A 16,480-nucleotide genomic window follows, 5' to 3' on the forward strand; every position below is an offset into this window, starting at 1 on the left:
ACAATGCTATTACAGTGGAGAGGTTCTTACCCAGTGTCAGAGGGACTGTCCTTCCATATTGTGCTGCTTATGAATTTATCCATGATGGTACCAGAATATTAAAACTTTGAGCCATGTGAATACTAGGTGAGCTGATGGCTCTGAACACTTGCATGATTCAGTTTCTGACGTTAGAATCGGTTATATGTTATACCCAGTTCCAGTAGGTTAATTCAGTTTTGTCATATGTTAAAAAAATAAGAAATTATTGATTGGGACTTTGTGTTATATGTACTTTTCATTGTGGAATTCCCATTTCATCTACTTGTTTTCAGTCAGTTTAATAACGTTTTTTGCCCAGGTGTTCAACAGTTTAATAAAGATCGTTCATCCTCTTCACTAGAAGTCATAACAAATAATGTGACATTTTATGAAATACCTCAAATTTCTTGAGAGAATAAAGTCACAGTCATTTTTATTCATAATTATTAACAATGCAAGCCTACTCAGTATTATTAAAAGCTTATCTTCAGCCTAGAAGGGAAGAGGGTTAAACTCATGGATTGTAAGAAAAGTATAAAATTCATCCCCACCCCTTTTGGCAGATGTGTATCAGGGTCCTGCTAGGGAACAGAATTTCTCCTGCTAATTCAAATAATGAAACTTGAACCAAGGGCCTATTACAGAGGTGTGGGCAGTGTTAAGAATAAACAGGATGTGATGAGGCATCCAGAGACTAGCTCCGGTGGAAAGCCTTTGTCACTCCTGGAATTGAAGAGGCAGGTGGAGGAGTTATTGTGGAGACATAGCTACTGCAAAGATGGGCTGAAGCAGGAGGGAGCAGAAAATACCCTCACCTCCAGACTCCTGCCTGTTTCTCAGTGACGGAACCCAACCTGAAGCCGACGGGCAAGAGAGCCAGTCTGTACGGAGTGGCCTCCTGGGGCACAGGGCAGTGCGAAAAAAGGTGGAGAGGGTGTTCGGGGGTGATAAATGGACATTAACCAGAACGTCTTCATCCAGGAAAAGTATCTTATAATACTATGGCAAGGAGAGGGCTAAAACGTACCCTAGACTAGAAGCTCTCAAACTTTGTGGTCTTAGGATCCCCTTTCAACAAGAGTTTTTGTTTATGTGGGTTATAATAATTGATAGTTACTGTATTTGAAGTTAAAACAGATGTGTAAAATATTTTATTCTTATAAAAATAACAATCCATTACATATTAATGTAAATAACATTTTAAAGATGAAAACTTCATTTTCCAGAATAAAACAAAAATAGTGGGAAGAGTGGCATTGTTTTACATTTCTGCACGTTTCTTTGATGTCTGACTTAATAGAAAACAACTGGGTTCTCACGTCAGCTTCTGCATATAATCTATTGTGACATGTTTGGCTGAACTATATGGAGAAAATCCAGCCTCAGATAAGTTGGAAAAGGGAGAACCTTGCAGACTCCTTGAGTAGATATTAGAAACCCCCAAGACTTCTCAGACATCACCTTATGTTAACCATCGTTAACCTTCTTTAGAGCACAGTCGGTACCAGTCAGATGTATGTTATGAGTAGTTGCTGCAGGAGTTGTGGTTTTTGAGCCACATTGTATCTATGTCTCGGTAATAGCAAACCCTGCCTTCTGGCCCGTCAGGGTTAAGAGTAGGCTAGTCAGTGCCTTACCTGAGTGTGTAAACACATCCGACTGTGAGATATGGACTGATTCAGAGATGTGGACAAGCTCTTTTCATGTTTTCTTTTATTTTGGAAGACATAATGGGAAATTTTACCATTCTTAATTTCATTTTTAGTTATTTGGTTAATACTTTGTTTGATGTTCTTCCTGGCAAAAAGGTGGCTACCAAAAGTAATTAGGAAAATTGCATTTTTTTCTCATCTTGGGGAAACTTGACTTTAAAGGATATGAATTACTCCAGAATAGAGGCCTGAATCTGTTTTTTAAAAAAATAATAGCTATTTTTATTGTATTACCTCCTTTTTCCTAGTGATAGGGTTTCTTGATGATCTTTTTCTTTGCTCAACTCAGGCTTTATTCAGGTCTTTTTTGTCACTTTCATGTTGAAAGTCGGTCTCTATAGGATTTAACAAATTTGTAAAATAATGAATAAACATAAACCAAAGATAATGTTCATAAAATTGTTGGTGCATCTGAACTGTTGTTGCATATGTGTTTATATATAAACGTAAACTATTGTCTCTTCTTATGTTTTAATTAAATTATATCAACGTGGACACATCTCCACATCTCACACTGTTGGAGCTTATCAGTGTCAAGTGTTCTTTCCCATGTCATGCTTGTTATTGATGACATGCCGAAACTGTGGCAAAAATAAATCAGTTTTATATGGGATTAGTTTCTAATTAAGGCAAATTTACTATTTAAATGTAATAGCTTCTTTTCCCCTGAGAAGATTAATGAAATACTTTTCTTCTTCCCCAAAGGAGCTGCTGCTTTCTGGCATGCCAGAAATTGACGTGAGTGATTGGATGAAAAATACAGAATACACCAGTGGCTATGAAAGAGAAGATCCGGTTATTCAGGTACAATCTCTCTAGAGCTTAGAACGAAGTTAAGTTTTGCCATTTAATTTTGTAAGCTTTTCAGCACTATTGGATGGAAACCTACATTAATTAACAGAGTCAAGTTTTTCTCTGAATTCTTCTCTTGGGAATATTGCCTATGAAAACTTTTTATAAAGTCATTTTTGATAAATGAGTCTCATAGAATAGAATATGCTTTATGAATGTTGCATATTTCGGTGGTGTTAGGCAGTCTGCACTTGCCCTGAAACACGAGCTGAGTTTGTTGTTGTTGTTGTTAGTGGTTCTGGGAAGTGGTGGAAGACATTACTCCAGAGGAGCGAGTTCTTCTCCTGCAGTTTGTTACTGGCAGGTAAGAAGTTTTTTACAATAATATGGAAAGAATTTAATGTATTCCTTTTCTATTGGCTTAGAGATAAACAACCAAGTGAATTATTACTCTGAATTGTCAGTTTCTTCCTCCCTTTCCACTTTTTAAGGTATTAAACAGAGATTTATTCAGGCATTAAAGATAAAACACATACAGTATGCTCAGTTATGTTTGTTTAATGTTAAAAAATAAATGTTGTTTGCTAAAAAACAGATTGTTCCAGTCATAACTATTAGCATAGGTATTGTATTTCATAATTTGCTAATCCTTTTATTCAGTTTTTCTCCAGTTGTTATCAAACTTTTAAAGTCTCGAGATTAATGGCCTAAAAAATAATTTGTGATACCATACTTCTTTGAAAAGTCCAGTTTTGGAACCAATTAAATATTATAGATATTAGAAAACTAGATGATTTAAACCTCTTAATTTATATATCTGAAAGATGTAAAGAAAGAGTTTGATCTTCATTCTTTTTTGTTTTTTTATGCAGCTGAGGAAGATTGTCCGTGAGCTAACATCTCTGCCAATTTTCCTCTATTTTGTATGTGGGACGTTGCCACAGTGTGGCTTGATGAGCAGTGTGTAGATGCATGCCTGGGGATCCAAACCCACAAACCCCAGGCCACCAAAGTCGAGTGCGCAAGCTTAATCACTACACCACTGGGCCGGCCCCCTGATCTTCATTCTTGATAACTTAGAATTTCATCTGCATCCTTCTTTTTATAAAAATATAGTTCAGTTTTTCTGTTATAAATGTGCATAGTTCTAGGAAAGTTAGGATACTCAGAAAATTAGAAGAAATAAGGAAAACCACCGTCTACCAGCAATAACCACTATAAACAATTTGATGCAATTATTTTTCTTAATTTTTCTTGCCTATTTTATTTTTTTATTTAAAAAAAATTTTTTTTTTTTTTGAGGAAGATTAGCCCTGAGCTAACTACTGCCAATCCTTCTCTTTTTGCTGAGGAAGACTGGCCCTGAGATAACATCCATACACATCTTCCTGTACTTTATACGTGGGATGCCTACCACAGCATGGCTTTTGCCAGGCAGTGCCATGTCTGCACCCAGCATCCAAACCAGCAAACCCCAGGCCGCCAAGAAGTGGAACGTGCGAACTTAACCTCTGTGACACTGGGCTGGCCCCTTTCTTGCCTATTTTAAAAACATAATTGTGAGTGTATATCTGTATGAAATATATATGTGTAATTTCAAGTCAACTGTTTTCTTATTTTAAAAGTAGTTCATGACCATTATAGAAAATTTGGAAAATGGAAGATATAGATAGAAGAGAAGAAAGTGAAAATCCTTTTGACTAATTCCATTATCAGAAATAAGACTATTAACATTTTGCTTTATTTTTTTAATCTTTTAACTATATAACTAGAAAAATAGTTGGAGTCACGCTATACATCTAATTTTAAAGCATAAATAAAGCATGGATATACACAGATTGTAGACTAAAGATATGAAAGAAAACCTTGTTGTTGGTTTTGTTTTGTTTTTTTAGGCTTCATAGTGCCAAGAAATACCAAGAGATTTGAGTAATTTAATAAAGAGAATTAAACAAAAATTATAATTTCTATGTAAGAAAGTTAGACAATTCAAATTAAAAAAGAGAAATCACCTCTGAGCTCAGTCTCTGAAGATAATTGCTGTTAACATTTTGGTTATTCTTCCAGAATTTTTCCCACATACATAAATTTTTACTTTTTAAAAACCTTGTTTCTGTTCTATAACTTGAATTTATCAATATATCATTAAAAATTGTTCCATTTGTAGATCTGATAGTTTTAATGGCTGCTTGCTCTTCAATTTATGGACCTCCATTAATTCATATTGTCCTTTATTGTTAAATTTTCCTGTTTATGAGTAGTGTTGAACAAATAAGGAATTCTTGTGCTTATATACCTGTGGGCCACTTTGATTATTTATGTAGGATAAATTCTTAGAAGGGAAGTTTTTGGATACAGAAGTATATAAATTTCTGCACCTGTGATACGTGCTGTTCATTTACCCTCCAGAAGGTTCTCAGTATTCACATCAGCAGGGAATGAGAAGAAGGCCTTTCCCTTATTCAGTCAATACAGGATGTAATCATTTTTATTTTCATATAATTTCTTATTTATGTAATTATTTTGTGTCATGTGAATTGCCTGTCTTTATTTTTTGTGCATTATCCTGTCATTAAAAAAATTCAATTTTTAAGTGTTCTTTATGTATTAGGGACATCAACTTTATAAATATTTGTCCAGTCTGTTTGCCTTTTAACTTTATTAAGTTAAATATACAAGTTTCATGTAATTTAAGTTACAAATTTAGTTTATAAAATGGGGGCCAGCCCAGTGGCACAGCAGTTAAGTTTGTGTGCTGTGCTTTGGTGCCTGGGGGTTCACTGGGTCGGATCCTGGGTGCAGACCTACGTACCACTTATCAAGCCATGCTGTGGTAGGTGTCCCCCGTATAAAGTAGAGGAAGATGGGCATGGGTATTAGCTCAGGGCCAGTCTTCCTCAGCAAAAAGAGGAGGATTGGTGGCAGATGTTAGCTCAGGGCTAATCTTCCTCAAAAAAAAAAAATTATAAAATGAAAGTTTTAAGTTACGTTGCAAGTCAGTTATCAATACTTTTCTTTATGGTTTTTATAAATCCTTCCCTGCTGCCAAGATTTTATATATATATGTTTGTCAACATTTTTTTCTGTAACTTTTTTATGATTTCTGTTTTTACATTCCAATTTTTAAGCCATTTGGACTTTATTTTGGCTTATGTTGTGAGGTAGCACTCTTTTATTATTTTTCTAAATGGTTTATATCTAAACACCATTTCATGAATTAGATTTTCCCCCGTGATTTGGTCAGTGTGAGTTTTAAATGCAGAAAACAATCATTCAAGTTTTTTGGTACTAAAAATGTCTATTAAATTACTTGCTCTTGCAGAATAAAAAAATACTTGAATTAGCAATGCAGAGTACCCCTCCTGTGTCGGTAGTATAGTCTTTGTTAGCAGTGCTGAAAAGAGCTACGCTGTTTATTGTTTAACTGGTCATGAAGTGTAGCGCGTGAATCCATTTAAACTGAGGTGAAGGATGTGGGTGAAGATTCGATGCCAAGGGGAGACAGCACAGAGCTAAGCTTCACCTTCAGCTTGAAGGAGCCACCTGTCAACACTTAGTCTATGTAGAGTCCTTGTTATGAATTCAAACTAAGTCATACGTTCTCTAAAACCTTAACTTTCCTTTTTATTAGACCCGTAGTCGTTAGTATAGGTATTGCATTTGCCATTCTAAACCTAAAGTGTGTATTTTTTTCCTTTTAACACTTTTTGGAAAATTCTGATTGTCTATTTGTTTATATTTGCATACTAAACATGTCTTAATCCATGTCCAGAGTATAATTTAGTGCAACCTTACTGAAAATTCAAGTGTGTTCCAAGTGTAGAACCAAGAATCAGTACAGAAAGTAACTTTTATAGTAATGACAATATTTTGTTGGTCTATAAGACTGTCTTAAATGTCTTACTCTTTGGTTTCATTACCCTTTAGGAGTAATGAAAATCAGACTTGATGATTTCTTTGTGTATAAAATAGAATCATATCATTTTTATTAACGGTAATTTTACATTGTATAATCCAGCTGTCATGATATTCAACCAAAGACTATTTCATTTATTTTTCTCACATATGCTTAAGCTTGATGAGCCGTGATCTTAGCATAAGATCCACTGATTATTCAAGTATGGGGCCCGGTCATATTTGGCTGTAGTTTAGAAGAGAATTGAGGTTTCAAGGATGGTTTGTGAATATCACCTTACAGAATAATTTCAATTTAGATGTTAAAAATTGGGAGATCTTGGGGGCCGGCCCGGTGGCGCAGTGGTTAAGTGTGCACGTTCCGCTTCAGTGGCCTGGGGTTCACTGGTTTGAATCCCGGGTGTGGACATGGCACCGCTTGGCAGGCCATGCTGTGGTAGGTGTCCCACATATTAAAAAAAGTAGAGGAAGATGGGCACGGATGTTAGCTCAGGGCCAGTCTTCCTCAGCAAAAAGAGGAGGATTGGCACCAGTTAGCTCAGGGCTAATCTTCCTCAAAAAAAAAAAAAAAGGAGATCTTCTGATTTTTTAAGCTGATGTTTCAAAATTTAGTTATATGAAAGACATTAGATTGATCATCCTGCTGTTGAAATATTGTGCTATAATTTGTGTAAGAATCAGTGTCAAGGCTTATTTTCTCATCTTGTCCTGATAAAGTAGTATATTTATTTCAAAATTCTGTCTCTATGGGAAATTAAGAACAACTTGGCTTTTTATCCTTTTTCATTTTTGTTGCTGTTGTTAATTTTTTAGGCATAGATTAATCTACATAGGTTAGCTAATGCTGAATTTTATTTTCAGGTTACAGACATATCCAGGTCTTCTTTAGATAGTCTCTTGCCCTAAGTGGGAATTGTTCAGGCATTAGTGTTTTATTAGCAAGATTCAAGCATACTTTTAATATTCACTTGGATTTCTAAGGTAAACTCAGGCATTTCGTCAATAAAGCATTTAACAGCAACTAAACTGCTTTCCCGCTAGAAAAGAAAACTGCTCTTTTTAGGTATTCATCTATATTGAATTGTTAATTATTTTTCCCTGTGAATGTATATGTATCATCAGTGATTTCAAATAGAAAATTCTGGTCCATTTTTTTCATGTTCTTTTTTTAGTGTATGTGGTAAAAAATACATAACTTAAAATTTAACATTTTAACTACGCAGTTCTGTGACATTAAGTACATTGACTTTGTTGTGCCACTGTCACCACCATTTCTCTCCCAAACTTTCTCCTCCTGAGCTGAAACTGTACCCAGTAAACGCTGACTCCCCATTTGTTCTCCTCCCAGCTCTTGGCAACCACCATTCTATTTTCTGTCTCTCTGAATTTAACTATTCTGAGTACCTCATATAAGTGGAACTACACATAATTTGTCTTTTTGTGACTGCCTTATTTCATTTAACATAACGTCCTCAAGGTATGTCCATATTGTAGCACATATCAGAATTTACTTCCTGTTTTAGGAATTTTATAGTTTTAGCTCTTACATTTAGGTCTTTGATTTATTTTGAGTTAATTTTTATATATTGTGTTAGGTAAGAGTCCAACTTAATTTTTTTGTAGTGGATATCCAGTTTTCCTAAGACAATTTGTTGAAAAGATGGTCCTTTCCTGTTGAATGTTTTTAGCAGTCCTGTTGAAAATCCTTTGGCCGTATATGTGAGGGTTTATTTTTGGGTTCTCTGTTCTATTTCACTGGTCTATATGTCTGTCCTTATGTCAGTGCCACACTGTTTTGTTGCTGTAGCTTTGTAGCTTAAATTTTGAAATCAGGAACTATGAGACCTCTGTCTTTGTTCTTCATTTTCAAGATTGTTTTGGATATTCGGGGTTCAACAGTTTTTTTAATGAACTGAATTATGCTTTGTACTGTGAATCATATGTTAGAAAACATTTTTAATACTAGTCAGATTTCTGCCTTTGAGTATGCATATAATACCTATGCATTAAATGTTTCTTTGTCATTCTAATTTATGTAAGTCATTCTAATTTAGTGTAAAAAGCACTACAGATCTCATTTTAAAAACAGCGAAGTTTTGGGGCTGGCTCCGTGGCCGAGTGGTTAAGTTTGCGCGCTCCGCTGCGGCGGCCCAGGGTTCAGATCCTGGGCGCGGACATGGCACCGCTTGTCAGGCCACGTTGAGGCGGCGTCCCACATCCCACAACTAGAAGGACCTGCAACTAAGATATACAACTATGTAACCGGGGAAAGGGATTTGGGAAATAAAGCAGAAAAAAAAAAAAAGGAAGATTGGCAACCGTTGTTAGCCCAGGTGCCAATCTTTAAAAAAAAAAAAAAAACAGCGAAGTTTTTTCAATCAGTATGTTTAATCATGATACATACAAAGGCTAATTTGAAGTAATAATTTTCTTTCAAAGGAAACATTTGAATTTAGGAAGTTGTAATTATATCGTCTACAGCCGTGTACCCAAGATTAAATTTTCTAGTAGTGTTTATGCATTAAGTGTTAGCCTTCCTGTGAACTCATAATGTTAGGTGACATTAAAAAAAAAATAGATCTGATATTCTGAATCCCTGGAAAGAGAAATGTGAAGAATTTTCTAGTTTTCCCACTGTGAAAAGTAAAAAACAAAAACCCTTTGGATGGCCCTAGATATTTCTCACAAACAGGGAAATCATTTGGATTATGTGTGAGAGCTTCTGTTGCTTGAGTTAATCAGGCAAACATTCATTTACTCAGCAAATATTTAATGAATGTCTCCTAGATGCCATTTTGCTAATAACCCCAAGGATACAGATACAAATATGACCTATTTGGGCCCTCAGATCATTTCCAGTTTAGTAGGGGGATACAAGAAAGAAAATAGATGTACATGCAGTGTGCTAAATGCAATAGTAGGGTCTGTGCTGTGGCCAATTCACAGCGTGGTGTGGCTTATAGAAACGCGGTGGGGGAGTGTCTCCATGGAAGCCTCCTGACTGGCCAGAAAACAGCTTTTAGTAATGAGTTGGAGATTTGCGGATTCAAAAACGTTATCTTGTCAGTGTCCTAGAGTTGAATATATTCTTAACCTAATGTAGAATTTGAAATACATTTATCACCAAGATTTTCCTGTAATAATTATAACTTATTAAGATATGAACTCTTAGCTCCAGGGTCCCACACGGTGGATTTGCTAATATCATGGGTGGAAGTGGATTGCAAAACTTCACAATTGCTGCTGTGCCATATACTCCAAATCTCCTACCAACCTCAAGCACATGGTATGTGAAATTGGCTCATTTGCATGCATCGTAAATTGTTTTAATTAATGTTGAATGATCATAGGTCTAACTAATGTACTGCTGCATTGAGAGGAAAACCTCAACAGTGTGATCTCTATTCACCATTTTGGAGTCACTGATAAATAAGTAGCTGCATAGTTCCTTACCGCCGCCTTTTTTGGTGGGGAAAATGTTTGGGGAAACTACCTATAATTTAATTGAATATAGTTCAAGTATCACTAAAGTTACGGTGTCATAAGTATCACTGAGTTATACCATCACTTCAAACTCAAATTGCTCTAATGCTTATTTATTTTAGGCTGAAAGGAACTTATTTTCTTCCACTACATTTGCATGCTAAAGGAAACTGCAATGCAGCAGTTTTTTTCTTTTTAAATACTACTTTAGGGTTTTCCAATTTGAATGCAAATTTGAGAGGGTGGTTTCATGTTAATTTTGAGTGGTGTTTCACTGCTAGACAAACAGTCAGAAATTTCATAGGTGTCCTATTTAATTGTGGTATATTTTTCTTTGAAAGCATCAACATGCTCAAGTTACCTGAATACCCAAGTAAAGAAATACTCAAAGACAGACTTCTTGTGGCACTACATTGTGGCAGCTATGGTTACACAATGGCGTAATGAAGTCTGGAAAACTCATCTGACTACTGATGCGCAATTCAGAGTGGCAGAAGTAATCTAGGAAACTGTCAGCAGAAAAGCAGCCCGAATGCAGCCCATAGGCAGGGCTGATGTTTAAAATTCAGAGAGGATCAGGTTTTCTTTTTCCCCTCCTCTCTTTTTCCTTTTATGTTTGCTCAGTTTGTAATACAATTAGAAATATAAAATCACAATAGTCTTTATTTTAAAAAATGCTCATTGAAAGTAGTAGAAACTGTTCTTTTTTCATATTTCTTTAATCTTATCCAAGATTGTGTTAAACCACAATCTTAATGTACATTCCACCTCTGCTATGTAACTGTCTTGTTAAAAGGGTGTTTTCTCTTTATTTTCCTATATATTAAATTATATTAGGACATCCAGCTGGTATGTTCTATTGCATGTAAAGTGCTGTTTATATTTTGGAAAACTATTGTATAGAATGGATTAATTTCGATTGTGTATAAAGCCACAAATATGTATTTTCCCATATTGAATCTATATTGCAATGATGTTTTTTAGCTTTTTAATATTTTAATATATAACAAAGTTTAGACTGATGTGACTAACACCTATGAAATGACATCTAATTTGTATAGTAAAGCTTATACTATATTGTATGAATTCTTTGTGTCTTTCAGTGGTCAATTTTCCACATATATTGTAGTCTCAAAGTTTTTCTTCTGCCTTATTTAATTTATATTTTAGGTAAAATTAAAATGTGATATTTTACCGTATTTCTTTTCATTACTTTTGTGTGAGCTCTGATGACACATTTGAAGAAGTAATCCGATGTGCAGATTACAATTTAAATCTGTACACTTTTGTTTCTTAAATTTGCTTTTTGTAATTAAAATGTTGAGTTCAAGTGATATATGCCTAATACACAGCACTGAGTTTTTAAATTTTAGGGTGGTCTAGTCAGTTTTCTTTTGAAAAGAGACACTTGAGTAGTTACAGCATACCTTTTAAGGAGAAGTCAGAACACTCACATATTCAGAAATACTGACAGAGGAATTTGTAATGTTTGGAACCTTGCCTCTAGGAACTGAAAATAGACTATCCAATGGCATCATTGTTGGTGGAATGGCTTTTATGTACAGATTTTCTCATATGAGCAGCAGTGTATTTATCACTGACAAATAACAGATAATGTATATGTCAGTATAAATACATATATATGTATATAGACATACATTGAAAGCTTTGCTAAGTTGTAAAACTTCTTTCGTACGTGTTTTTTGGTCCTCTTTTGTTATTGTGTGGTTTTTTTTTGATATTAATAAAATATCTCAACAGATTACATTATAAACTAAGAATTTTTTACAAATTACTGTTAGCTCTGAAATTATGATTCAGATGCTTTATTTACAATAAATGAAGCTAATTTTCCAATTTTTATTTTCAAAATTTATTTGTAGAAGAGATCATTGCCTTCTGAGTTTTCAAATAGGTAACTGACTTTAATATTACATTGCTTCTAAATTTAATGTTTACAAGATTTATTTCTGTTTATAATTGTATGGTACATTGGCTTTGTCAGATTGGTCATTTTGCAAGTATTTATGTAGAAGAGATAAGACATTAGAAGTCTCATGGTATTTTATCCATGAATTTGAATATTTTTTGATATAGATCTAGCAGTTTCAGGGTTTATTCTTTTATATTGTCTTAATTTTTTTAACTATAAGAATGTAGTTAGTATAAAGAGATTTTATACAGATTAAAAATACTATTTAAGGGGCCGGCCCCATGGCCGAGTGGTTAAAGTTCCATGCACTCTGCTTCAGTGGCTTGGGTTTGCGAGTTCGGATCCTGGGCACAGACCTACTCCACTCATCAGCCATGTGTGGAGGCATCCCACATACAAAGCAGAGGAAGACTGGCACAGATGTTTAGCTCAGGGCTAATCTTCCTCACCAAAAACAACAAAAACAGAAATCTATTTAAACTAGAGGAAGAAAGTCTTTTTAATTTATTCTCTTCCCACAATTTCTTTTGTAAGTAGATGGACATGTTGAATGCATGGGAATATAGAAAAATGATTAAAGATTTTCTTCTTTGGGTAAAAGAAGATTGCACTAATAGGAAAGGAACTCAACTCTTAAAACGTGGGAAATCCATATATGAAAGAAAAGAGAGAAACATAGCATTCTAAAGGAATAAAAATATAAGGCAAGGGAGCATGTTTTAGGAAACCGATTAATGAAAACATCTGGGCAAGAAGTAGATTAAGTTATTCAAATAATTTGAGGGGATAGTGACCATGTAGTTAATAAAATCCATCTACTTTATCCAAAAGCAAAATGTGATATAGTCTAAGGAAATCCCAGCTTTAAAACAATATGCTGAACACATCCTACTGCCACGAGGATCGTTGTTGGATGTCATGGGGGGAAATGAAAGCTTTAAAGCGTAGGTCACGAGTTGGAGGCCCAAGAGATGATTCCCACTCACACATGTGTTTTGTTTGTCATGCCAATTCTAAAATTTTGATGAGTTGTCAACATTAAAAAAAGTCTGGAGATTTCATGCAGAAGTCCAGATGTTTAGCTTTTGCGAAATCAGACAATCTAACAACATTGAGCATAGATTCCTAGGAAGGCATTATTAGTAGGCTGGAGTTGAGTGGAAGCCACTTCTTTCAAAGACTGAATGTGCTCCTGGTTTGCCGTTTTCTTACCCCAGCCTGCTTCACTCATTTATGTCACTTTCTGGGCCATTGGCAGCATTGGAGTTTGCTTTAAAGAATCTATGTTGACCAGAAATGTTACCCGGAGTGTAAACTGGTACCGGTTCTTTGGATGGCAATTTGGCAATATCGGATTTTTAAAATGGACCCATACTCTGACTCATCAATTCTGTGAATTTATCTTATGGATATACTTGTTCGTGTACGTAAACATATTTGTATAGGATTGTTCACTGAAGCTTTGTTTGTTATAGAGAAAAACGGGAAATAATTTAAATGTCTCTCAGTAAGGAGTTACTAATAAATTGTATTACATCCATACAATAGAATAGTAATTAGTATTTACAAAGAATGAAATGGATTTGTGCATACTCGTATGTAAATGTTTCTAAGGTATGTTCAATAAAATAAGGTAATATAGAAGAGTGGTTAAGGTGGAAATACAATATTCCTGGGCTTATATGCAAGACAAGTTTCTGGGCTGGAGACAGTTGCTACATCTAGGAAAGTTGTAAGATGGGATGAAGACTTTTTCATTATATAGCTTTTTTTTCCTGTTTGTCTAAATCACATGCCTGTGTTATTTTCTATATCATACATACATTAAAAGAAACATCCAGTATCTTTAATTAAGAGAAGCAAGTATCAGTAGTAGGTTTTATTAGATCTATAAAATGCCATAGCAGTAGCCATAAGCAATATTTTCATAATCACATAACTTATTTTATAATGTGGTTAATTTAAAATGTCTTCTAATTAAACTCTTTTGCAAACAAAATCAAAGAAAGGAATGCTTCTTTGTCTACAAAGCTCTATTTCCACATTGCTAATAACTAGCTCTATTTATAGCTCTCTAAAATTCTACTGATTAAAGAGTTTTATTTGAATTCACACTTTTCTCCTCAATTTTTCTTTTCTTTTTTTTTTTTGCTGGGGAAGATGGACCCTGAGCTAACAAGCTAACATCTGTTGCTGACCTTCCTCTTTTTTTTTTTCATGTGAGCCAGTGCCACAGCACGGCCACCGACAGATGAGTAGTATGGTTCCACAACCAGGAACTGAACCCAGGCCCTGGAAGAGCATGCTGAACTTTTACCACCAGGCCATTGAGGCCAGCCCAGTTTTCCCTTTTTTTTAATAACAAAAGTGGTACTTTCTTGAAGTGGGGAAATCTGGAAAGCATGGATTCATGTACCAACTTGGAAAAAATAATAAATTATAGTTCTACTACTCAACAAGTTGTATTTTCTTCTAGTCTTTCTCAATGCATTTATTCCGTGGTTGAGTTCATAAAAAACATAGCATTTAGTATCTTTTTTTATTTATTCAGCATTGTATTTTAAACATTTCACATGTCATCACAACTTACTTGTAAACATTTTTTAAATGGTGGCGTAATATTCTATTGTGTGGGTGTATCATAATTTACTTGACCATGTCTCTAAAGTTTTTAGCCCTTAGATTTCTGATATTTTTGCTTTTGTAAATAACAGGTGATCTTTTTCAACACCAGTTATAGTCGAGGAGTGGTAATGTTTACTGGGCTATTTGTTGAAATGGCCGTCAGTTGCTCCGTGGTTGTGGAATTACTGTTTGAAGGCTCGAGAATGGGCTGTTGGAACACTGAACTCTTTGGTAGGTCAGACCAGATGGGATTGTTCTACCAGCACAACTGGGGCTGTGTGCCCCACCCGAGTGTGAAAGTGCTAAAAAGAGAATCACAAAGGTGTGACCAAGGTACATTTGTTTGAGTAATTGCTTGCTTCCGGTCTTCTTCCCAAGAATAGGGAAGGAAACTCATCTTCAAATGAACCAAGCCCCTTCCTCAGGACCCAGAACTTCAGCGTTTCCTAGTATGTTACATAGCTCAGCTACATCAGGAGTCATGCTCTTATGGGTTAAACTAGAAACCTAACCTCCATTGATAAAGTTTCCCAGAAATGGACTTACATGGTATTGGACTGCAACCCTTTTGTCATTTGGAGAATTTATATATAACAGTTGTCTCTGTGAATGCGTTTTTAGCTGATAATAAAATTTTGGTTTTTTTCACCACAATTTAGGTGTATGTCAGTATATCAGATTTTTTTTCATGTGAAACACTCTTCTTTCTTGTGCACTTCCACAGTTGTTAGGCAGCAAAACTCACTTTTAAGGTTAACAATAGTATCAGAAATCCCAATTTTACAGTGTGGTTTAAAGCTATTTTAATGTGGACAGATTTCCTTAGAATGTCCTTTGTGAAATTCTTAGGTCCTGGGTTATGGTTACCTGCCTATAGGTCCAGTGCAAATTGGCACAAATTTATTTAATTTATAATCAGTCCTCATTATTTTACCAATGAGAAAATTGAAGAACAGAGAGGTGGTAACTTGCTTAAGGGTTTCAGGGCTATTTAACCAAACTAGAATTTAAACCTAGATTTTCTGATTCTTAGTCCACTAGGTTTTCTTTTACTCCATGCTGTCTCTTTATGACATAACTGCATAATAAAAAGACTCTTTTAGAAAAACACCTGCAGCCTATTAACAGTCATGTAAGACAAGCCTGTTGGGAAACTATAACTTAATAAGCTGATAGTTAAGAATGATTAATAGGACTATATTTCTTCTCTCCCACTGTGCCACAATAAGCTAGGGTGGGTATTTTACCATCTCAAGATGAAAAAGAACAGATGTATTGTCAGATCATAGATCATGGGTAGTCATTAACTTTTATTATCTTTATAAAAATGTTCAATTTCAAGCATACTTGGTGCTTGGAAATACATTGTGCATCTAATGTTGCAAAACCATTAAAACCATAAACGGAGACTGTAATGACTATTGCTGTATCCTTGTGTGAGTGAATCGAGTCTAGCTGAGTGAAATGGAGGGGAAGTAGTCCTAGGTGGGTGCTGAATATACAGTTAGTGGAGAAAACTCTCCAAGTCAATTCAACAAATTCCCCTTAAATGTCTGCAACTCTGGTTTAGGGTCTGTGACCCAGTCCCTATCCTCAAAGGAAATAAAATTCATTTGGAAGGAATATTTGAGACAAGTTTTAAAACTGTGCAGTGCAGCACATAATTAAATGTAAAGATGAGCTACAGAAGTGTATTAGTGTAGGGGAGGAAGGGTTTAATATACACTGAGTGTCTAAGGCAGCTTCAAATATTTGGCCTCACTGAATTATTAAATTCCCCCCCAGATTTGGAGACAAATAATCAGCCTGTTGTTTGAACACATACCTGAAAAGGTTAAAAATGATAACAGCAAAATAAGGCCAATGCATACTAGTCATTGAGTTGTTCTCAGATCTTTAATTAGTGCATTATTAGCTTGCTTAGTTCTACGTTCTGGTCGTTTGAGAATTCTGATCTCCTGGTGGTTTTCATGATTTGGAGACTGTTGTGTTCATGTAC

General features: G+C 35.0%; 1 protein-coding gene across 3 annotated transcripts in view; it reads left to right on the plus strand.

Moving 5' to 3' along the window:
- HACE1 (HECT domain and ankyrin repeat containing E3 ubiquitin protein ligase 1) overlaps window positions 1-11,780 on the plus strand; it is a 103,911-nt gene extending 92,131 nt beyond the window's left edge. For 2 of the 3 annotated variants that reach the window (XM_046676546.1, XM_046676547.1), the window contains 4 exons: window positions 2,439-2,537; window positions 2,819-2,889; window positions 9,613-9,726; window positions 10,265-11,780. In XM_046676546.1, coding sequence (XP_046532502.1) covers window positions 2,439-2,537; window positions 2,819-2,889; window positions 9,613-9,726; window positions 10,265-10,367 — 387 coding nt within the window. In that variant the 3' untranslated portion in view covers window positions 10,368-11,780. Of the gene's footprint in view, window positions 1-2,438; window positions 2,538-2,818; window positions 2,890-3,397; window positions 3,434-9,612; window positions 9,727-10,264 lie in introns of those variants that run through there. The other variant, XM_046676548.1, reaches the window with a different exon arrangement.
- The last annotated feature ends 4,700 nt before the right edge of the window (window positions 11,781-16,480 follow it).

Source organism: Equus quagga, chromosome 11, assembly GCF_021613505.1.
Source record: "Equus quagga isolate Etosha38 chromosome 11, UCLA_HA_Equagga_1.0, whole genome shotgun sequence".
Lineage (NCBI taxonomy): Eukaryota > Metazoa > Chordata > Mammalia > Perissodactyla > Equidae > Equus > Equus quagga.